Genomic DNA, 25,619 nt, shown 5'->3' with positions numbered 1-25,619 from the left:
GTCTCTGCCTAACCATATACTTTCAAGGAGAGAAAAAACTTTGATGGGACGGGAGAAGGACCACAAACCCTTAGAGATGTCCCAATGTGGAAAAGGGACACTGTTTTGTTTTTTCAATGAAATGAGATGAAGTCTTACAGAAGCAGTGTAACAACATTTGGGATGAAGCAATGTCCCTCTTTAAGACATTCATTTGTTAATAGATCCCTTTGGACATCTGGAAGGCAACTCTTATTGTCTCTTAATTGTTGATTTAGTGACCCGAGGATACTTTTGGTTTGTCTAAGAGAGAAAAATTAGTCTTTAAAAATTATATATGATTTATTTCAGAGGAGATCTCTGCCCAGATCACAGAGAGATGAAGTGCTGATGAATGTGATTTTCTTTAATTTAGGACATCTTTATGTTTTACACAGTAGATGCCATTTCAATAAATGTTCGTAGATTGACAATATTCTTTTATTTTTTCTCCAAAATTTCTTCTATTTTTTTTTTCCTGGATTTTCTTCCTTGTCTACACTTAAGTTGGCTAGGATGAACTTTAATGTTTTCTGGAATGTCAACTTTTCAAGGTAAGTCAATATTTCAAATAGTTCATTTGAAATTATGCTAAGTATGAGGTGGCTTCAAAAAGTTTGTAGAAAAATTCAATTATTTTTTAATTCTATTTTTACACGAAATTTTTTGCAGTCCTGTTATATATGATCCTGCACATAAATTAGTAACACGGTGACCTGGTCCTCGGCCTTTGAGTAATATATTTTGTCTGTTTATTTAGAGATGGCGAATGTTATTCCTCGGGTTAATGGGGCTTGGAATTAGCAGTTTAGTCTTCTTTCCTAGTCTTGCTTCTCTCCTTTATATTAAAATATACTACAATAGGGAGAATATTTTTTCTTTTTTAATTCCTAAACTTATAGTTTTGACTATAATCTACTATTATTTATTTTTTGGGGATGGGAAAAGATATTCAGGAAATTGAGCATCTTTGAATGTATTTATGACAGAACATACATCTTTTCAAGGTGAGACACAATGCAAATTTTGTCACCTGTGTCTCTCTTAGAGCTAGTAAATGAGCAGTTTCAAGGATGAATAATGTATAAAACGTCAACTTGAAAGTTCTCTCCTGCTCTTCCTTGACCTAATTCTACTTGAACAGAGAAAGCAGCAAACATATGCTGTCTGTATATATGGTGTTAGATAAGGAATTTAACAAAACGCTCATTGGAAAACAATGACTCGCATAGACTTCTGTTATTTTTTTTTTCTTCCTTGTCTACACTTACCTTGGCTAAGATGAACATTAATATTTTCTGGAATGTCAACAGACAAATACTATCTAAATAAAGAAATTGATAAAAACAAATGAATTAGTTTCTTTCTTCTGGGTGAAATATGTGTCACGATTGAAAATAAAGAATTAGTTTTGCTGCTTTAGTGGCTTGTTTTTAACCTGGACTATACAGGGTCGCTATGGGTCGGAACCGACTCGACGGCACTTAACAACAACAACAACAATTTGTATGTATGGTGTTCTGGTGTGGCGCTGTGGGTTAATGCAAAGTTGGTTTGAACCACAAGGTTGATGGTTCAAGCTTACCTGTTTGCTACTTGGAAATCCTATATGGGGTCATTATGGGTTGGAATCGGTTCAATGGCACTTAACAACAACATTTGTATGTATGGAGTCCTGGTGTGGCACCATAGGATATGCGCTTGAGCTCAAGGTCTGTTTGAACTGCAAGGTCAGTGGTTCAAACTTACCAGCCACTCCTTGGAAACCCTATACAGGGTCGCTGAGTTGGAACCAACTCTATGGCAGTTAACAACAAATTTGTATGTATGGAGTCTGGTGTGGTGCTGTAGGAAAAGCACTGGACCACCAGGTCAGTCTGAGCTTCAAGGTCAGTGGTTCAAACTTACCAGCTGCTCCTCGGAAACCCAATACAGGGTCGCTATGAGTCGGAACCAACTCAACAGCACTTAACAACAACAACATTTGTGTGTACGGACTTTGTCTTAACAGGTGGTTGTGAAGATCATACTGTTGTTAGCCGTCACTGAGTTGATTATAACTCTTGGCAACCCTCTGCGTGTAGAGCAGAACTATTCCATAGGGTCTTCAAGGCTGCAAGCTTTTGGAAGGCTGTAAACATCTCAGGAGCCTCGGGGTGAGTTTGAACTTCCAACCTTTTGGCTAATAATCAAATGCTTAATCATTTGTCCCACCCAGGGACTCCTCAGACTTTGTCTTATGAAAAGAACAGACATCTGGAAATGTGGAAGCTGGTACATTGCACTCTCATAATATGACATGGCTCTATTTGCTATCTCAAGTGACTTGTTATTGGTGACTCGTTCTCATTTTATCCAACCTCAGAGAAAGCTTATCGTTCAGGCATGCACAACAACATATCCGCATTTTTTCTCTTTGTTTGGCTATGAAAAACAATTCTGAAATAGGTAAACATATGCCTGAAACCCACATGCATGAGCAGAAGGAACTTTTTCCATGTAACACTTGACACATTCCTAGGGTTTGTGAAAGAAATGTCACAAACAGATATTTTTCCAAAATGGCATGAATTCATTTCAGTCTGAAGACTATAATTTGAATTTTTTGTGCTCAATAAACACTTGATTGATTGAACAAAGCCTTTCAAGTGTTATATTGTTTTCCCTAGGAAGTTCGCTCCTTCATAACTAAAAATATCAAGTCTGTTAGGTTAAAATGTATTTACTGCTAAAACTAAGTACTAGTCATGCTCTAATGGTAAACTTATTTCCTGTTTTTCAAACTTAGGCCACTTTCAGGATGCCTAATGTGTGTAGAACTGCTCTCACTCTTTATGCCCAGAAAAAAGTTTCTTATTAATATCTCCAGTTCCCTCAAATTCACACTCAGATTCTCTCAGGAAACCAACTGTCTGGTAGCTGAGCCAGTTCCCTCGGCCCTGCTTCCAGACTCTATTCAGGGTTCTCTGGTCATAGGGGATCTGCAAGGCAGGTGTGGGTGACTTGTAGGCAGCTAGGAGATGGCCTGTGTGCTATGCCCGGTGCAGTACTTAGGCATGTCTGTTCCTCCAGTAATTTATGACATTACGAACATCCATCATTGGCAATTCATAAATGACAAGTCCATTAAGAACGATTAATAGAGTAACAGGCTTGTGGGGAAAGCCAAGTACAGACAGGGGTTAGCCACACAGGTCATGGGGTTAATAACAACCCTGTAAGCAATTGCTTTCAATATCTGCCTTTGGGAAATTTTAAAAGTGTTATACTGCTTTGGCATTTCAGGGCAGCTCCTTAGAGTTAAAGGACGTTTTATTATTCTCATTTGAAGGGTAAAGTCAAATGGCTTCTATAATTTCATAGCAAACTCAGAAGAATCCTGAATTTAGACTATTTAGGGAAAGATAATAATCTCTGGATGGTGCAAATACTTAAGCACTTGAATCCACCCAGAGGCACTTGGGAGAAAGGCCTGGTGATTTGCTTCTGAAAAGCCATGCTTGAAAACCCTATGGAGCATAGTCCTGTCTGGCATAAATAGGGCTCCTATGAGTTGGATTTAATTTCCACCTCCCCTTAGGAAGGTAACAGACTTGGCAGGGTATCACAGTGGATGATAAGTCCCCTTCTCCCTTAAAGCTAGAGAGCAACCTGGAGGTATGAAGTATGACTGGGAAACTCCCAACAGAGAGATGGAAGAGTGTGTATCTAAGAATTTACAATACCACATAATTTTACTGAAAGCTGCTCTCAGGGCAGTGTAGTTGATTATTTAATGACTTGGACATTTCTTGATTTACTTCACATAGACAGTAACTTTTTCAGGGTCTCCTCACTTCATGGGGAATGGGAGCCAAAGTTCTGCGTCTTCTCTGCTAAGAGGTGCTTACTTAATTTCTTCTACACCTGTTTTAAACTCAGGGAGTCAGTTTCTACAATTAGCTATGATGTTCATGTTCAATCATGGACAGAGTCATCACTTTGGAATGGCCGGGTCCATTTCTTTAAGATCTCATCTTCTTGAATAAGTAAAGACAAGCAAGAGCACCATGCATTACAGAGGGAAGAGGATGGGCTTCTGTGTAAGAAAGTTCTGGGTTCAAATCCCAGCTGTGGTTACCCATGGCACCAAAGACACTTGCCTTCACTGAGTCTCAGGCTCCCCAGCTTTAAAAACGGGTTAATGTCCAACATGAACACCATCACTCACCGGGGCTTTGTAAGGGTTAAACGATATAAAATACTTTTTATTAAAATTAATTGACATTCAACAAGCTCACTGAGACAAACTCATTTGATTACATTATTTTGTGGGAGATTAAGAAAGAACTTTGTCTCATGATTTTAAAAGATGAATTATAATTCCTTTCTGGATATATTACTTTTGTAAAAATATTAATACTATTGATCATTAGCAGCCAAATTCAGCTGCGTTTCTATGCCATGCCCTCCACGGTCACACAGGAGGCATGGTTCAAGCAGAATTTGTTGTTGAGTTGGCAGAGCTATCAAATGCCAGTTGTGAAAGATGAATCTATCAAAAAATGCTTGTAAACTATGGTTCAAGCAGAGAAACAAAAATGAAAAGATCCCTTGGCTAACTATTATGTGGTGTGTTGTTGTAGGAAAAGCACTGGACTATCCACTAAAAGGCTGTCCAAACTCACTAGTTGATTCTCGGAAACCCTATACAGGGTCATTATGAGTCTGAACCGGCTGGATTGCATTTGTGTGTCCAGCAGGGTGCACTCTTCTTCCTGGACCTAGAGAGGTGTTTGCCTATGTCTGCAGCAGGTTTCTGGCTGAGCTCGCTCAGTCAATGGGGAGCAGGAGCAGAGATTGGCAGATGAGAGTGAGCGAGGGGTATTGATCTCCCCACTCCCTCTCCGTGGATTTATCACAGGCCGCGTGTGGCCCTGGACAGAAGGCCTGTGATTCTGTAGGGCCATCCTCACCATCCTTCTCTGTCTTTAGGCTCCAATACCATTCTCTCCATGCGCCCATTCAGACCTCAGGTGGTAGAGATCCCATTATCACTATCCTCACAGTTTATTGTTTTTATTGTTAGGTGCCACAGAGTTGACGCTAAAACATAGTAACCTTATGTATAACACAATGAAAATTTTATTAGGATAAAGCACATGAATTTGACAATTTTATTGATTGATTATTGGCCATTTCATATCCAACCTAAAAAAAACAGTGACAGTATAAAAGGGTTTCAGAAAGTTTGTGAAGAAATGGAATTAAAAGATGATGGAACTTTCCACAAATTTTCTTAAACCCCCTTGTATTGAACTGTCTGATTAAAGCATGGCAATTGTTTTATGCCAGGTCATTAACAGACACCCAAAGTGACAGCTTCATTATTAAAATCAAGTAAGGACGGTCTGAAAAGGTGGTGATAAGGAAATAATTATGGATTTTTAAAAATAGAAATATACTTATATTTGTATTGTCTATGTCAGTATAAACCTTTTCAAGTCAGGCAGACATTGAATATAGTAACATTTGCATGTCTTGCTAGAATAAATACGTACCTGTTGATAGCTGAGGTGACCGGTCCAAGCCCAGTTTGTCATATCTATAACCCATGGAAGATACTGGGTAAAACTTCCTCAGTGTACCTTGTATTGTCTATGCTCAGAGTATGTGCTAAGTACACTTACCATCGATGTTAATAAGTAAGGATTCAATGATTCCTAACTATTTAGCATGTAGCAGTTACTTTCAAGGACTACGTAGAAATTGCATACTTTGCTTAATACAAAACTGAACTGTAAAAGTAAATAGGATTACACAGGTTAACAATTGCGTAGGCTAAACACTAACACCATGTTCACGATTTATCAGTACTTCAACCCTTATCATAAAAGTAAAAACAAAATCCTGCATTCCTTACCGGATCCCTTCTCACCAGTTCTCCGTTGGGTACTACTTCAACGAGGTGGATGATGATAATCATGGAATTCAGAATGTAGGTAAGAAACATGTTCTTGTGCAGGGTAACCCTCTGACAGCTGAGGTTCCTGGGGGAGGGTAACATGGCAAAACATAAATCAGTGACAAATGTGGTAGAACCAGAAAAAAGCTCACATGGGTAGTATTTTAAGTATTTCCTTTAGCACAGATGAGAGAACATATGGAAATACGTGAAGCTGTTGCCATCTCTTAAACCCATCACTATGTTTATGCTTGATTTTTTAAAACTAGTTTTTGAAGCAGTCTCCATTCATGGTGGCTCAAAGTTCTTAGTTCTCAGGGTTACTACTTACAGCAACTAAAAGAGTGAGTGGTAAAGTTACTTTATATCATAATATCAGGAAATGAATTAACAGAAAGATTCAGACAAGAGAAGGTTTTGGAATATATTTCAAATGAAAAATCTGCAGTTGATTGATGTAATGCAGAAATTGCTGACAAGATGGGGTACCAGAGCATGAAGACATCCCATGACAAAGTATTCAATCCATACCAGTGACCCAACACAAGATAAAGTCCCCTGTGCTGTCCTCATTACCATCTCTCTGACCTCTTGTTAGAGCTCATATTCTAACAGCATCAGTTTGTGGGTCCATTCTCCACAGTCTCCTGATGGTGGAGCTCAGACACAAGCAGAGAATTCTAAGTAGGCTGAGATTTGATCTCCTAGGGAGGTATTATTGTGGTTTGAATCCTACAAAACCTATTTGAGTCTTGTTAATTCTTCACATTGCCATTTCCAATTTTTTAGGCACTAAGAAATTGGTTGGAAATTTTCATTCCTTCTTCCTTCACTTTATAAACTGTGCATATGTATATGTGTGAATTCTCATACAAATGAACATTATTTTGAATATCCTATCTATATTTTTGATATAACTGGAAATATCCTGCAACATAGCTATAGTAGAATTAGAATGCTTATTCTACAGGAATAAGAATCTTCTATTTACCATACTGGATTAAGTTACAAAATTTTGAGCATAATGCAATTCACTATGTGATAGCTTAAAACATACAGTTAATGATGACAATAACTCATTATAATGACTATTCCTAAAAAAAGCAACAACGAAACAACTCCCTCCCCCCAAAGCTCTCAAAATAACATCAACATCCTAGGAATTTTGGGGAAAATTTGAAATATGGAAATCATTTGTGTTTATCATATTTTCCTATGTTTCAAAACCAAAGAAAAAAAACTTTCCAGTTATCTGTAGAAAAAGAAAAAGGTAACTTTAAATTTAAGGCGTGAAGGAATCTGTTAGAATATTTATTGATTATTCCAGTTATATTAAAACCATTTTCATAAAGCATAAGCATGGTTCATAAGTAATATTTTTAAACTCTCAACTTGCTGAGCAGGGGTAGAATGCAGAACTTTATCTCTTGGAGGCGACAGTTGATGAATATGAGATTTAGAGAAGAGTTTTCACTCACAGACACACATACTCATGCACTCACATACACACACTAACATTTGCTACTTTACTTAGCAGTAAAGAAATGTGTAAATCTACTAACCCTTGGTGTGCTGTGGTTAAGCACTATGCTGTTAATTAAAAGGCAGGTTAGTGGGTTTAAACCCACCAGCCACTCCAAGAGAGAAAGATGTGGCAGTCTGCGTCTGTAAAGATTTCAGCTTTGGAAAACCTATAGTCAGATATACGCTCTCCTACAGAATCACTGAGTCAGAACAACTCTTGAAAGCAATAAGTTTGTTTATTATACAGTGAGATCGATGAGAGCCGGAACTCGATGGATTGCCTTGTTTTTCTGAGTCTTGAAAGTTTACAGGGTGCAATTTTACCTCGTTTCTATTGTTCTCTATTAGTGGAAAAGGAAAATATGAGTTTTCCTTTTCTGACAGGTTTCTGCCTTATGCAGGGTCTGGCTTTCATAGGTTTTATGGTGGTGCTAAAGGTGGGTAGCGTAGTGGTTACGAATCGGGCTGTGAACCTCAAGGTCAGCAGTTCGAAACTACCAGCGGTTCCGCGGGAGAAAGATGAGACTTTCTGCTCCCTTAAAGATTTACAGCCTTGGAAACCCTGTGCAGGGTCGCTGAGTCGGAACCGACTCCACGACACTTAACAACAACAACAACAACAAAGGTGGGTTTCAACTTTAAGTATTTAAAGAGAGAAAAAATCATTTCTATAAAATATCATATAAAAGATCTGATATGACCTCACTGATATTACAACCTGGTGCAGTTAACATTGTTGAACTTGTGACCTGCCACTTTCCTTAATCATAATGTTGTTGTTAAGTGCCGTCGAGTGGATTACGACCCATAGCGACCCTGTATAGGGTTTCCAAGGAGCAGCTGGTGAGCTTGAACTGCCAATCTTGCAGTTCAAACGGCTTTGCAGTCTGGCGCATTAACCCACAGTGTCACACCAGGACTCCTTAATCATAATAACACTTCATAATTCTTGCTGTGAGACACATATCTTGTGACTTCATTATGCAGTATTCACTTTAGATTGTTGTTGTTGTTAAGTGCCGTCAAGTCGATTCTACCCATAGCGACTCTGTATAGGGTTTCCAAGGAGTCAGTCTAGATTGTTGTTAAGTACCATGGGGTCGGTTCCTACTCATAGTGACCCTGCACAGGGTTTCCGAGGCTGTAAATCTTTATCAGAGCAGAACGCCTCATCTTTCTCCCGCAGAACCGCAGAAACGCAGAACCACTGGTAGTTTCGAACTGCCGACCCTGAGGTTAGCAGCCGGATTCCTAACCACTACGCTACCAGAGCTCCTTAGTCTAGATTAGATCAATGAAAATTTACAACGGACAACATCATCCTACATGATATTTAACTCTGCAAATTTTGGTACAACTCTAAGATTTTAATAACTTATTCCCCTACTCCCACCCCCTCTAGGTTGAAGAAGGCATAGGAGCTCAATGGTCTTTTAAAATAACAAAAACTTTATATGCATTTATATTTATTGTCCAACAGCACAAGGAGAATGATATTCTTCTTTCGGGATTATGTAGCCCTGCTTCCTACGGCCTCTTACATGTAAGAATAAAATCACATTAAGACTAGAGATATGCTTTCATGATCTTATTCTAAGCAATAGCCCAGGATTTTAAACAAAGTATTATCACTTCTGTCATCTTTTGTATATCCGGTAACTTTGAGTTGTTCTATAGTAGTTGATCCTTATAATTGAAACTATTCTTAGCTTACTGGTTTGAGTAAGGCTTCTGCAGAATTAAAACCAAATCCGACCCACAGCCATTGAGTTGGTTGATTCTGACTCATAGTGACTCTGTGTAGGGTTTGTGAGACTGATATTTTACTGGAACAGTCTACCGTAAAGCGGCTGATGGATTTGAACCACTGACCTTTTGGCTAGCAGTATAATTCTTCTCCCACAATGCCACCAGGGCTGGACTAGTCAGACATATTTTAGGAGTTCTGAGAGTTTTACAGAGATTTCAATCATATGATTATGAATGGGGTATGGATTCTCAGCAATGGAGCTGGGTGTAACTTCTCATTTTGGTTTCATGCAAGTTTATAAAATCGTTCAAATTCTTCAAAATAATTCCCAGACTACTGGGAATGTAGAATTAAGCAAGAGGGTTCTGATTTCCTTTTGCTCAGGGTTCAGACAGATGATGCCACTTAAATCCCTAAAGCAAAATACCTTTCATTGTGATGTCCAGTAAAGATTTTAAGGATGATGCTTGGGAAAATATTCTGGGGAAACATTGCTAATTAAAAGAAAAAAAATTCAGTGAGTGATCAGAACTTCTGTTTTTTTTATAATCACTTTGAGTATTTCCAAAATTGAAATGTAAGAAAAAGAAAAAAAGTATAGGAATGTACTTTAATTAAAGTCAGGAATGTATGTTAATGTAAGGCAATAAATGTCTTTGGTACTTTAAGTTTGGATTAATTTAAGGTATGATTGAGAATAAGTATCAATATCAGACATGACTTCTTTTGAGTCAGGATATTTAACATCTTAGCATTTGTGTTTTTGATATTACATTTTTTCTTGTTGTGCTTGCTCTACAGAGCTGCTAGCTGGGCTCATCTTCCCATAGTGACGCACAGTTGGAAAATGAACAGACATGCCAATGTAAATTATGATATCTGCTTACTCTGCTGTATTCGATCACTATAATTGAAAATATTCTTACTCTGATTTTAGTAATTAATCCCTTATGTCTTGTTGCTTTGTTTATCAGTCTTTTTCCTGGAAAACCTATTTAGCTGGAAAGATATCGTTGTCTATTTATTTACGCGATTGTTTCCTCCACTAACAACAAGTTGCTATTCAGTTATATTGCTTAACCAATATTAGAATCTTTACACCAATATTAGAATCTTGAACTAAGTTATGGACAAAAATTAAAAGAAGACCTAAGAAATAATCCTGATAATAACTATGATGTGGGTGTGGTTACAAGTGATTCTCCCCCTCGGATTGATCCTCTCTGTATTATTACCATGGTAATGGTTTAACAAAAAATCATATTGAAATTATATGTTTGCTTGGACTGCTGGTGTGGCGTTTTAGGGTCAGCACTGAACTGCGAACTGCAGGGTTGGCAGTTCAAACCCACTAGCTGCTCATCGGAAACCCTACACAGTGTTTCTATGGGTCGGTACCGACCTGGCAGCATTTAACAACAACATATAAATTCTTGTCTCTCATATGTTTTAAGAGTAGAGGATTATTTGTAGTGTGGGTCTATGAAGGAGCTTTGCTTCATCATCTGTATAATACCTTTTCTACCACTTATTATTATCAATAAAATGATGAGGATGAGAGTAATAATACCAAGCAGTCATATCTCATTTATGTGCCAAGTGTCAATCCAGGCACTTTATACACCTAACGTTTCATTTCTATCTCATTTTACTTTAGTTTCTAGCACTTTTATTGAACCATCTTCTTGTTGTTTTTAAGTGCTGTTGAGTTGGTTCCGACCTATAGAGACTCTTGTAAGGTTTTCTAGGAGCAGCTGGTGAGTTTGAAAGCTGAACTTGTGGTTAGCAGTCCAGTGCTTATCCTGCAGCACAACACCACGACTCGTACTTAATCACAGTACACCTACAAACATCTATAAAGAGTATACCTGTGGCTACATTTGAATCTCCATTTGTGAACATACTTTAGAAAAGCAGTATGTTATTATGTGCCATGGAGTCGGTTCCGACTCATAGTGACCCTGTGCAGGGTTTCTGAGGCTGTAAATCTTTGCGGGAGCAGAAAACCTCATCTTTCTCCCACAGAACAGCTGGTAGTTTTGAACTGCTGACCTTGAGGTTAGCAGCCTGATTCGTAACCACTACACTACCAGAGCTCCTTAGAAAGGACTATGTTATTAGTACTTTATTTTCACTAAGGTTGCTACAATTAAAAAAATACAAGTTTTCAAATTTAAATTTGCAGTTATCTGAAAATCAATTTCACAATTATTTAAGTATGACAAGATTATTTAAAATATCCAAGTTGTTTCTGGGCATTTACTCATAATTTACCTTCTAACACAACTGTGCATACAGAAAGCCTAAAGAGAAGTATCATTTGAATTGCATTTTGCATAGTGTTATGTTTGGATATGTTTATCCTTTCTTACATATGCTATGGAGTCTTCTAATTTTACCCCGTAGAGTTTTAGCTGAGGAGTCCCAGCAGAAGGCAATTGCCAAAAAATTTCCATAAGTTATTTTACTGGTTCTACAGCTTGTTGATTATTCCCTAGTTTAGTGTAATGACTATAGAAAGCTCTAATAAACAGCTTCAGCATGAACAAAACAAGCAGTACTTTGCCAGTGTGCTTTAGAGGGAATTTCCACACTGAATAAGGCATTTACATTTAGTGTTCACTCCATCCACACAAAAGAGAACAGAGGACCAAGATTTTTACCTAGCCAGTCCTACTCTTCATAACCAAATAACAAAATACAAATGACAGGGGGAGGGCAGTAAAAAAGCGTAAGTGGAAGCAGCTCCCATGTTAATATGGAATTAGGATTCTCATGAAAGGATAATGTATGCCTCATGTATTTGATTGAAAAAATTTACACATTTAGAACACGTCTTATTACAAGTCATATGTTATCGTCCCACATAGATTATAAGGTCATTCTGAAAAGAAGAACCAACATTTTAAATTCTCCTTTATTGTGAAACTAGTATCACAAGTGGATTTGGCCAAAAGAGAAGTGGAGTTGGTGAAGCCATATGGTGATTTGCCTCCTGAATCCTGACTGAATGACTCTTTTGGCCTTGACTCACTCAACCAATGTCTAGAAAAAGATGCCCCATTGTCAGTCATTTTAATCATATTATGCAGATAATGGAATAAAGTGTATGGACACAGCCTCCCAATAGAAGCTGTCACCTGAATTTTATTTCTCATAGTATTTTAGAAGATTGTTGGTAAGTGCTGTCGAATTGGTTATGACTCAGCAAGTCTGTATAGGGTTTCCGAGGAGCAGTTGGTAGATTTGAACTGTTGGCCCTGCAGTTCAAACCAATCTTGCGGTCCAGTGCTTATCCTACAGTGCCACATCAGGACTTGTGGCTAAAATGACTATGTTTTCAGGGAAAAAGAATTTACACTTGACGATGGGGCATCTTTTTCTAGACATTGGTTGAGTGAGTCAAGACCAGAAGAGTCATTCAGTCAGGATTTAGGAGGCAAATCATCATTAGGGTTTCACCAACCCCACTTCCTTTTTGGTCAAATCCACTTGTGATACATCTCATAATTTGCTCAAGTTTATCTGAATTTGTCATGATTTTCATAAATTAGGGTAGAGGTAAGGGAGTCCTGGTGTGGTGCTGAGGTTTAATGCACTGGACTGCAAGGTTGGTTTGAACTGAAAGGTCAGCGGTTCAAGCTCACCAGCCGCTCCTTGGAAACTCTATACAGGGTCGCTATGAGTCGGAACTGACTTGACCGGACTTAACAACAACAACAACAACAAGGGAAGGAAGAGAATGTTCTCCTCAGTACATAATGGAATCTTAGTCACATAGACAAACTGTACCTATGGGTTTACAAGGCTATCTCATTTTGGGAAGGAGGCATATCTCTTTGCAAATTACATGAATCCATTCTGTTCTCTTCAAAGGGTGAAAAAGCATATCTTAACTCATTTAGTTTCTTGCTAGTGCATGGTTTCCAGTGTTGCGTGTCATTCGTGATTTGCTGAAGGCCACTAATAAAAAACCTTGCAGATTTTACCATTTGTTTTAATACCTTAAAGAATAAAATCAAAAGTATACTTACTTAAAGAATAAGAAAATCCCCAGAGAAATCACCAAGGTGAAAATCGACAAAGAGTGACCCACAATAGCCAGATAATACAGAACATATGCATTCTGGAATAAAAAACAGTTACAAAAACAATGAGATGAATACACAATTATATCATAGGGAAAATAGTATTTGCAAACATCAATGTAAAACAACAAATGGTTTCCTCCCTTGGGAGACAAACAGCAATAAAAGAATAACCCAGAAAACGGAATTATTTTTATCTTTATTGATTTTTTAGAGGAAATAAATTGATCTATTTTCAAAGATTAAAGTTATTTGAGATGAATTAAATTTCCTTCAAAAATTATTTCACAAGTAGGTTTAAATGAAACTTGAAACCATTATGCTAAGTGGAAGAAGTCAGCCACAAAAGACCACGTATTGTATAATCTAATATATATGACATGTACAGAAGAGATGTATCTTTAATGAATTGAAGGTGCTAGGTGTGACATGTTAGGGGAGTGAGGTGGGGCAAAAAATCTAATACGTGCAAGGATATTTTAGGGAACGATGATAGAAATGTTCTGAAACTGAGTCATGGTGATGGTTACATAAATCTGTAAACACACTGGAGACAATTATAGACTTTAAATGGGTGACTTTATGCTATGTAAATTATATCTCAGTAAAGCTGTTTTAGGAAAAGATAAAAATGACACCAGTAATTTATATGAGAAATTGGAAATTGGGCTATTCCCACAAACAAAAAATATGAATAAGAATACACTATAAAGTATATTATTCTGACAATTTGAGTTGTTTTTGTTGTTGTTAAGTGCCGTTGAGTTGATTCTGACCCATAACAACCCTGTATAGGGTTTCCAAGAAGCAGCTGATGAACTTGAACCACCGACCTTGCAGTTCAAATGGCTTTGAAATCTGATGCATTAGCCCACAGAGCCACACCAGGACTATCTATCTATCTATCTATCTATCTATCTATCTATCTATCTATCTATCTATCTATCTATTATCTATCTTTCTATCTATATGAATAAGAATACACTACAAAGTATATTATTCTGACAACTTGAGTACTTAGATTAAATGGACAAATTACTAGAAAAACAACTTCCCAAAAATGACACAATAAGAAATTGAACAACCTTAAGTCTAATAAAGAACTTGCACGTGTAATTAAAAACATCCATACTGAAAACAACCCAACTCTAGCAACAAGAACAAAATCCATTCCTAGGTGTCTTCACTGATGAAATATAGCACTGATTTTTATAAATATTCTTTAAGAGAGTGTAAAAATACGGAATAGTTCCTAATTTGTTTCAAGAAGTCTGGAAAGCTTTTGATATAATATTAAAGGATATTATCAAAAGGAAAATTACAGACTCAGCTCGGTGGCAATGCAAAAATTTTAAGCACAATGTGAGCAAAACTCATCTGTGTGCATGTATAAGTTAGGTTTATTCTAGAAATGTCAAGTTAATTTAACATCAGAAAAACGAAAATAATGTAATTTTAAATATTGACAGAATAAAGGAAATAAAAAGTAATATGACCTTAATAGAGTCAGGGCAAGCATTGAATAATGTTCAATACTAATTTGTGTAAAAGAAGTCTTGGCATATAAGCAACACAAGATGATTTTTTTAAATTGATAAAGGATTTCTAAAAGCAATCTATAGCAACATCTTACTAAAATGTGAAATGTTGAAAATGTTCCCTCTCAGATTAAGAACAAGACGAGAAGATATGCCCACTGTTAACCAATTCTACTCAACATAGTACTGGAAGTTCTTGCCAATGTAATAAAGACAAGAAAAAGAAAACAAAGTGATGAGAAAAATACAGCTGACTGTATTTTTGTAAAAATATTGTATGTAAAATACAAAATAAAACAAATTATTAAGATTAACAATTAAATTGAACAAACTTGCTGGATATACAAATAAACAAAAGTGATTTTACTTTTGTATACCACCAACAAACAAATATAAAATAAAATTTAAGAAGTGGTATTGACAATTGCATAGAAGATGAGATGTCTGAGAACAAAGCTCAAGAAGGAAGTCCAACGCCTCTAAAAAGAAACCTACAAAGCAGTATTGAGAAGTATGAAAGAAGACCCAGATGCAACATGTTCTTTCAGGTGCCTCCTAAACTGTTATTTATTTACACAGACAAAAGAAATTCTTCTGAAATAGAGGGGAGTCCCTGGGTGGTGCAAATGGTTAAGTGTCTGATTACCAGCTGGGAGACTGGCCATTTGAATCCACCCAGAGTTTTCTTGGAAGACAGTACTGACAATCTGCTTCTGAAAAGTCACAAATTGAAAATCCTCTGAAGCAGTTCTCCTCTGCACACACAGGGTTGCCATGAGTCAAAATCACCTCAATAGCAACAAACAGCAATTCTGTTCTGTAACACGGAGTCCTGGTGTGGCACTGTGGGTTAATGCGCTGGACTGTAAAGTCAGTTTGAACTGCAAGGTCGGTGGTTCACGCTCACCAGCTGCTCCTCGGAGCCGACATGACAGCACTTAACGACAAACAATTCTGTAACATATGGGATCACCATGAATCAGAATCAACTCTATACAATAGGTTTGGTTTTAACAATGTGTAAAGCTAAATCAATTTATTTCCAAGATTGAGAGCCTTGGTTTTGATATTTATAAGCATTTTGAAAAAAAAAAATTTTTTTTTTCACTTCTTTGTGCCTGAATTTAGTTGGAAGATTTGTGGAAAGCGTTTTCATCATTAAGGACCCCTGGTGGCATAGTGGAATGCTAACTACAAGGTTAGTGGTTTGAACCCAGCAACTACTGTGCAGGATAAATGCATCTGTTTGCTTCTGTAAAGATTTACAGTCTCAGAAATCCTACTGAGCAGTTCTACTCTGTTCTATAGGGCTGAAATGAGTCAGAATCAACTGGATAGCAGTGTGTAAGAGAGGGGAACACTCAAGGTCAAACATGGCAGCTTTGACAATTATTTATTTGCACCTGTACTGGTTTTAGACGTTTGGTTAACGGGGTTACTCTTTTAAAAAATCTGCAGAGACATGTTATTCATTCATACCTGGTTAAGGAAATAACTCCCCAGTGGGATGTAGGCATGCATCAGATTCTCAGGAGTGACTATGCCATTTGTGAAGAGGTGCATGGCTTTGGTGCCCTCAGTCTGTACCTGTGACGAAGTATTCCTCTAGTCAACTGGTCTGTAAGCTGTTTAGTCATCTTGTTTTTTTTTTTTTTTTCTTTCTTTTGATGTTGCTTGTTTGCTTTGTTTTCAACAAAAGGAAATTTTTTATACTACAAAAGCTAGTGCTTCTAACTTTCAACTTAGTAATTATACGATTGTTGCTGTTAAATGCCATTGAGTTGGTTCTGACTTATAGTGACCCTATATACGGTTTCTTAGAAGTGGCTGGTGGGTTTGAACCACCAACCTTGCGGTTAGCAGCCCAATGCTTATCCTAAAGGGCTACACCAGGATTCCAATGATATGGTATACAGGTTTACTCTGAAGCAGACAAAACGTTTCTGTTTCATCTAGTAGGGTTGCTTACAGATACCTTGTTTGACTAAACAGTGACCAATTATTTCTCCTGATCTATGGGGAGAAGGGAAAGATATTTGAAAAAATGAGAGAATATCTTCCATTATTCCCCTACTGGCTTAAATCAATATTTCTAGACAGATGATATTCAAAATACTTAAGAGCCAGTATGACACCAATATCATAAAACCAGTGATATTGAACTCCCATTGCAAATAATCGGAACAGCCACATTTTTATGAATGGGCTCAGTAACTGTCTCATTTTAGGCAATTCCTTCAAGGCATGATAGTGAAAGGTCAAGACCAGTTCAGAGAAGCAGTTTTTTGTGGCTTGTGGAAAGTTTAGAGTTTTGGAACTCTTTTAGGAGGAGGGAAATAGGGCTTCAAAATTTTTATAGCAAATTTCCTTATCCTTTAATTTCATTTTTTCCATGACATTTTAGAAATTCCCTCTTATTAGAAGGCCCATGGAAATGCTGCATAATATCCTACATCATAGGGAATGTTCTCATGTTCTCTACTGGACACTGTCCATTTTGCCATAATGGCCTGATTCTATATTTGAATGGAACTCCCTGTGATACCAGCTGACTAAGAAGCAAAACTTGTCATTTTCTTTAAGCCACTTCAAAGAGACCGTAGAATTTAGAGACTATCATCTAATTTCCTTCCATAACATCTACTGATTTTATGGAAGCATACAGTTTACAGTTCTACATCTGATTTTGTATACAAATAATGTATTTTCAACCAATACTCCAATTTAAAATGGAACCTACCTTCAGCTTCTCAGGAGTAAAAGCATTGCACAGAGTGTAGTTGGACCAGGTTCGATTATTCTCAGGATGCTTAAACCAAACCCCGTTTTCATCACAGTATTTTGTAACCCTTTCTGTTAATGAAGCATGGGTTATTGCATTAATATTTCAAAATTCTAAGAATGAAAAATAATAAATGAAAGCTTAAAAGCCAATCCAAAGAGTAAATCACTTGAAGAACTTAAATATGAATACAAGTCAGTAGAGGTTACCATGAATCATGCATTATAGAAGGTGTTATAACATGCATTGTCTTACTGTCTCTTCAGCAGAGCACCGTGAAGCAGGCATTGCCATCTCCATTTTACAAACAAGAGCACAGGAAGTGAGAAAGATAACAGAGTTTGAAAAGTCACTAGATAGCGGGTCAGCCAGGAGTGTGTCAGCCTCCAAAGTACTTTCCTACATGCTATCTCATAGCATTTTTAAGCAAATACTATCACTTCTGGTTATAGATGAGAACTATGTCAGGAGAGCAAGACTATTCATTCACAGTATTTTAAAAAATTAAATTGACTGTATGAAACCCTAGTTTTTGTTGGACAAAATGGCAATTTCACCTAGTCAAATCCAGTAGAACGAACAAGTCCAAAATTAAGGGATGAATACTGACGTCATTTTCTTCTACTTCTTAAAAAAATTCATTTGGATCAATTCTCTCCACCCCACAGAATTTATATCTGAGGTTGATAGTACAGTCTTCACCATCTACTTCCTCATACGTTTCTTAGGTGTCCATCCATTTGGAGGCAGGCAGTGTAATTTGCTGACTCAGTTGGACTGGCATATTAAAGACTCCCATTTCTGCAGTGGGCCAGGCACTATGCTAAGCTATTTTGCAGACTTATCTCCTTAAAATTAATAATGACTCTTTGAACTAGGTTTTGGCCTTTTTATTGTATAGATGAGAACACTGAGGCTCAGAGAAGTTCAGTAAAAACCCTGTCCACAGCTAGTGAGTTGAAGGACCAGGGATCAAATTTAGGCCTGTTTGATTATATAAGGTTATTAAGCACTTCCGTAAGTCTTATAGTCATGTGGCAACTGTTGCAGTATTGGAGACTGGAGTCAGAAGAAAATTCAGTCACCAAGCCCTTAGCGTGGAGGTACATACACAAATGAGAATATAAGATCATGGGAACGACTTCTGGGAGTTAAACTTGGCATAAAAGAATTTTGTCCAAAGGAATAAAATAATTTTGTCCAAAGCTGTCCTTCTTTTTGGGGTCAATGCTTAGCAAAGAGAAGGAAGCCTGGCACTTTATCATACCTCCAACCAGCATCTCAACAAACCTGTGGTTGTTCACTGAGGTTCAAAGTTTTGTTCCCATTAAAAGCTTCTGTAGGAAAGGGACAAGAGAGGTGCTAGGCAGGGCCTCAGAGACTTGTGTTTGTTTTTTGGTCAAATACTATATGACTATAAAATGAAATTATATGTTGGAAAATGTTTTGAAAAGCAAAACATGATATTCTAAAGAAAGCATCCCCGTATTACTTTTATAACTAAAGTGTATTTGGTATCATTCATTTCTTCAGTGCACACTTATTATTGTTCATGCTGTGTGAGACAGTGTTGGGTTTTGTGTAAGCCATTATAATAGTCTTATTTCCTGAGTATATTTTCAAACCCTGCTATTGGAAGAGCAGTCTGGAAAGTTCCTAGAATTAATGCCTTCTGACTGATTGTTTCTTAAACCTTGATTGTAGTTTCATATACTTTTCAAGATTATGAAATCTTCCATTTTGTATGCTATGCTGCTTCAGCATGTGCAAACTCTAGCTCCAGTATCAGCACAAGTCACCAAATTTGAGATAATACAATTAAAAATTAAAAAAAATAAAATAAATGAAACTGTTCACAAAGTATTAGAAAAGTTAAATTTATAAGCTAGATTTTTAAGACCAATATGCACAATTGTCCAGAAATGTGACTTTAAAAGGATGAACGACCTACAATATTTGTACTACTGAGTAATTTTTCAACTAAAGAACCCTTCAGAATGGACTAAATGATGTAGAATATGATTGTTGTTGTTGTAAAGTGCTGTTGAGTAGATTCCGACCCATAGCGACCCTGAAAGGGTTTCCAGGGAGCAGCTGGTGAGCTTGAACTGCCAATCTTGCAGTTCAAACGTCTCTGCAGTCTTAGTGGTTACGAATCAGGCTGTGAACCGCAAGGTCAGCAGTTTGAAACTACCAGCTGTTCCACAGGAGAAAGAGGAGGCTTTCTGCTACGGTAAAGATTTACAGCCTCAGAAACCCTGTCACTATGAGTCAGAACCGACTCCTCGGCACATAACCACCACTAACCAGAATATGATTAGGTATGTATATTTCATACTTGTTTCTTTTCTTAGCGCCATGACAACCATAAAAGCTTCAAAGAAAAATATAATATTGAAAGAAATATTCTACCTGATGGATCAAAATCTGGAAAATAATCTGGGCAGTATTGGTAGACGATTGCACCGGCTGGTGTGTCATCCCAGCACATCCATCCATCCCAGGTGCGGTTGCAGTATGGACCTGGTCATTTAGAAAGAAGTTAACATTGAAGCCATATGGATTTTACTGTAATAAGAGATTGATCTCAAGACCATCTTATGTGTAGCTGAACCCTAGATTGGCCAGGAAGTATATATTTTTCTCTGTTCTTCATTTATTTAATTGTGAGTGAGACATGGTTCTGAGGTATAAATTGGTTACTAAGCAATTGGATTTTGAATTGTTTACTGGTTTTTCTTCCTGAAACTTTATCCTTATTTAAAATATCCAACAAAGAAATTGGAGTCAGTTGATCTGTCTGGCAGTTCCTATAAGGTATGTTCTTTTTTCCAACTATCAGAGTAAGACTTGGAAGAGTTAACTCTGTAAGCAAGCATTACTTAAAAAATATTCATGATATCGACTAGTTCTTCAAATATTAAAATAAATTATAAGGATGGAATATTCTCAATAATAGTTTTTTGTTTGTTTGTTTTAAACTTCATCAGCTTCGGCAATCTGGTTCTCACAACTAATCTATTATTTGTTAGTCCACGTTTAAGTGAGGCAATTAGCTTACAATTGAAAGTTGTCAAAATTTTTTGAATCCTTAGCAGGGTTTAACAGGTGCATATATGGTCTGGTCCAACATATCTCATTGTGGGGATCTCCATTCAGAAATAGAAATACCAAAGCAGCAATATCAACAATAGGAACAAAATAAAGGTATTGTCTTTACCTACAACTAAAGGAATGTGCACGTTGGTAAGACATTCCTCATTTGTTCTTCAAAAGAAATGTATATCATGTCTATAGAGTCTTTCCTTTAAAAGTTTTCTTTAAAATATTTCTGAAAATTCTACAAAGGAATTCTTATGGAAGGATATGTAATATAACATCATTGTATAAAAGTCTTAAACTAAATTAGAATGTATAGATCTTACTATTAACTTTTGAAAGGTTACCTCTGAAAGTTCTGTTCTTTTTCTCTTTTTTGAGAATATACTCAGCAATACACACACTAATTCAACCATTTCTACATGTGCCAATAAGTAACATTGACTACATTCCTCGAGTTGTGCACCCATTCTTTTCTGCGTTGCTCCTCCCCAATTATCGCAAACTCACTGCCCTGCTCCTCCCCGATTATCGCAAACTCACTGCCCTGAAGGTTCCTGTCTAATGTTTCAAGTTGCTTTTGTCACTTTGATCCCATACAGATTGTTCGTAAAAGTGCATGATGCTCAAGGCAGACATTTCTCACTAGCGGAGCTTGATTGCTGTTTTGGTTTAGGAAGATTTAAGGGATGTTTTTAGTTTACAGTTTAAAATTATCTCAGGGCAATCGTTTCAGGGGTACTGTGCTACTGTAGTAATTTTATCCTGAGAGCAGATGTTAGTCAAAGAGCAGCTGGATGAATTTGAGTACAGAAACTAGCATGTCTGCTGCTAAAATAAATATATCGTAGTATGAATGCCTGAGGCCAAATTAAATTAAATAAGAATTTGTTGTTGTTGTTAAGTGCCACGAGTTGGTTCCAACACACAGGGACCCTGTATAGGGTTTCCGAAGAGCAGCTGGTGAGCCAGTATACATTTACCTTCTCCTTGGTATGGTGGTAACTGCTGCATCCGGTCATAGCACTTGGACTGTGCATCCATCATTCTCTTCCGTCCTAGCACGTACAGAAATGGCTCAGGCTCAACATTTCCAGGATAGGTGGAATTTGCAGTGTCAGGAAGAATTGGGGTAGGGTGCTGTATGAAAAGGAAAATCGGTTACGTATAGAGAGTACGAAGAAGCAAACACATAAATAAATTAGACAATCAAAAAGTTTGTTTTTCCTTCTACAAGCAACAAGCATTCATTGTCTACATGTGCAATATTTTTGCTTCATAATTATAGAATGTATTTACATTTCATATATGAATCTTGTATTTTCCCTGCTCTCCAGGCATTATTAAAAACACGCAGCTCCTACACATACCTATACACCTCTTTATCATCTAGGATTGTTTTAATCTTATTATCACTCTAAAGTTTAGAAGTAAACAAAACAAATAATTTGATTCCCCCAAATACTACTAATATTAAGTTTACCTGTTTTTTTGAACTCTTAGAAATCACAAATCATGTAATTAAAAATACATACATCAATGCAAGAAATAAACTATTTTTATTGGATTCTTGCAACTCATTTTTATTTGTGCTCAGATTGTGCACACTGCCAAAAATTTAAACAGTTTATCCTATCGAAAAAAGAAAATCTCTTCTTCTGAGATATCCTGCCTCTAAGAATTGGTTTTAATCCCTTTAAATTGGTTTAATCATTAGATGAGCTATCAGGGTAATTCACATTCAGCTGAACAAATGTGAATCTTAAATATTTTCTCATGCCTTTGCATTTTAGGTATAGAATAGCATTGTTTTGTCTTAGTTAAACCCCATCACAGATCTTGTTTATCAAAGTTTATGTGTGTGTTTGAAAGATCACTTTCGGACACATGGTCCTTTCTTTTGTGGTTACAGCTTCTATTTTATAGACCATTTAAATCTTTGACTTTTATATCCATGTTCTACCTGAGAGATTTTGTTGCAGAGAAACCGCCTGCACTTTTTCTGAAGGTAGGAATGTTTGCTGTCTACATCAAATCTGTTGAAATATACTTTTATTTGAATTTATTGAACCTAAATTATTCTACAATTGACGTTTTCTCAAGCACGTTGATGGCAGATGTAATGTTATATACTTGTCTATAGCTTGTACAGACTCTACGACAGAACTCATCCTTACTAAGTTGATCCATAAACCCTACGCTATTCATGGTGGGGCCTCACTGTTTTCCAGTCTATGTGTAGATGGGGCATCCTTGTCCCATGAGACTGCATATCACTAAATGCTAAACTGTAGAGCACAAAATAAAATAAAAATTTGAAATGGAGAGAAAACATGGGCAAAAATTGCCAAGGATGGTTACAGACACAAAATGTAATTTGCCTGGCACTGTGACTATATGTAATGTTTGAAGGTAGAGAGGTGAGGAAAGGCTTCCTGAGTGGAGGGGAAATAACACACAAAAGTCCAGAGGTAAAAAATGTGTGTTGGTGAAAAAGAAAGAAAACCATCCTGGCTGGAAGAAAGCATGTCTGAGGATTAGTAAGCAATGGGGCCAAAGAAAATCAGATAATGCAGGGCTAAGAAAGCCAAGAAAAAGAGTTAAGATATATATGCATATATCTTAACTTATTTATATATAATACATATATATGGAGTCCTGGTGTGGCACTGTGGGTTAATGCACTGAACTGCAAAGTCGGTTTGAACCACAAGGTTGATGGTTCAAGCTCATTTGCTGCTCCTTGGAAACCCTATACAGGGTAGCTATGGGTCAGAACCAACTCGACGGCACTTAACAACAACAATGACATGTATGTGTGTGTATTAACATTTTGAACAAGATAGAAACCTTTCTAGGTTAAAATTTTCTCATTTTTAGAATGGGAATGTTATAGCTGCTGTTGTCAAATGCTGTGGAATAAGTTCTGACACATAGCCATCCTGTATAAGGTTTCCAAGAAGTGGCTGGTGGGTTTGAACTGCTGATCTTGTGGTTAGCAGTCCAGTGTTTATCCTACAGCACCACACCAGGACTCCAGAATGAGAAGAATAATCATAAAATTTGTCCTCATTTGATATTGTGAGCATAAACAAAAACAAATACAAAGCTCTTGGAAGGTACTTTGCGACATGAAAGGCTATAAACATGTTAGCTAATTTTATTCAAACATGATCATAAAAGGAATTATTTTCAGTTTTTCTATCAGAGAAGGTTGTGAAAGGGGGTTTTGGGTAAAATGATTCTGACAAGCATCTGGTATCCTCAGATGTTGAGGTCAACTAGGGAGCAGAATGACTGGTCTAAATCACCATGCTTCTCAAATAATAAAATAATACTTGAATATAAAGAATGCTTTAGAACAAGAAGGTGCATCTTCTCAAATAATAAAATTGTGAGGGCATACTTAAATATAAAGACTGGTGAGCAAGAATAGCTAAATAATATCCCAAGTATTTTAGCCTACAAAATTGAAAAAAAAACACACAAAAAGATCTGAGAAAAGAAGAGCATTACTGGGAAGAAAGTAAGTTCTATTTTGGACTTAGAGATGACAGCAAGCCATCTGAATAGAAAGATCTCTCAAAAAGAAGAGAATGAATACTTATTACATGGATGACATTATTGTTACAACTCTAGGGGGACTCTGACTGTGAATAAAGTTGACTCTACTCTTAACATATTTAGACTCTTTGTAATTTGAAGCCTCTTGCATTATGGAGATAAGAAAGAAATTGCTGAGCACATACAAGTGACTAAAACTTTGCAACTCTTTTTACCAACGTGATTAAACATCAATTCACTGTCATGTGACCCCTTTCTCACTGGTTTTTAGATCAGCCAGTTAGCAAATATTCATGGAACTGGGTAACTCAAACATTGTGGTTAATACTGAACATTCAGTGCCAAATAAAACAGGTATGGCCCTGCTCACATAGAGCTTACAGTCTAGCAGGGAAGATCAACACTATCAAGAAATATCCCCCCAATACAAGTAACTGTGAAGGATAAAGAATCATTAGCTGATCATTGACTCCACCAGGAATTAGAAATGATTAGTAAAAGTTTAAAAATATATATTTCAGAAGAGATTTCACACTAGGCTTTTTTATTGTGTGTATGTATTTAAAACTTGTAACTTTTTTGTTCAGACTTGATATTCTTCCCCAAACCAAAATTCAGAATACTGTTTTTTAAATGGGTTGGAAAACTAGTGGAGAAATTATCTTGTACTAGTTAGAAATTCATGGAGGTCATGTGAAGGTAGTACAAGAACATCATAATAAATGAACCTTATACTTGCATTTTCAACGAAAACATCCCTTGGTTTAATAAAGTTTTAACTTCAGTAAAGTGGAGGCATGACCATAGGATTAGGAGTAGACACAGTTCATGCAGGTCAGTCGCATCAAGCTTATCATTCTTACAGTGTTGAACAAACTCCAGTGAACCGTGTTTAGAGCCTGGTTAACTAGAGCTTGTTTCAATACTGAAGGAATGAGAAATTGGAACCTCTGTTGATAGATGAGTCATCATAATCCAAGTACTATCCTGGTCTAGTTTATGTTTAAGCACTGAAGATAGAATTTTCCAGTGGTAGCTGAATACTTCAATCATTTTCTTACTAAAGTAAGGAAGTAAAGTAACATACATTGGGACAGTCATTGTCTCATTCGCTCTCTCTCACTATATATGTTGTTGTTGTTAAGTGCCGTGGAGTTGGTTCCGACTCATATATATACATATGTGTATATATATATATATATATATATATATATAGTTGTTATTAACTGCCATCAAGTTGGTTCCGACCCATAGTGACCCTGCATAGGGTTTCTGAGTATCAGCTGGTGAGCTTGAACCACCAACATTGCAG

At 36.8% G+C, this 25,619-nt stretch overlaps 1 protein-coding gene across 1 annotated transcript in view; it reads right to left on the bottom strand.

The window, feature by feature from the left end:
* Positions 1-25,619, bottom strand: part of CALCR (calcitonin receptor) — a 53,259-nt gene that overhangs the window by 23,359 nt on the left and 4,281 nt on the right. The window contains exons 2-6 of the mRNA XM_006834291.1: positions 21,727-21,883; positions 20,057-20,167; positions 17,603-17,715; positions 13,271-13,362; positions 5,921-6,047 (exon numbers count right to left, since the gene is read on the bottom strand). Coding sequence (XP_006834354.1) covers positions 5,921-6,047; positions 13,271-13,362; positions 17,603-17,715; positions 20,057-20,167; positions 21,727-21,883 — 600 coding nt within the window. The remainder of the gene's footprint in view (positions 1-5,920; positions 6,048-13,270; positions 13,363-17,602; positions 17,716-20,056; positions 20,168-21,726; positions 21,884-25,619) is intronic.

The sequence above is a fragment of the Chrysochloris asiatica genome, unplaced genomic scaffold, assembly GCF_000296735.1.
Source record: "Chrysochloris asiatica unplaced genomic scaffold, ChrAsi1.0 scaffold00010, whole genome shotgun sequence".
In the NCBI taxonomy this organism is placed as follows: Eukaryota; Metazoa; Chordata; class Mammalia; order Afrosoricida; family Chrysochloridae; genus Chrysochloris; species Chrysochloris asiatica.
Note: the sequence above shows the minus strand (reverse complement) of the source record. Positions and strands in the feature narration are given on the sequence as shown.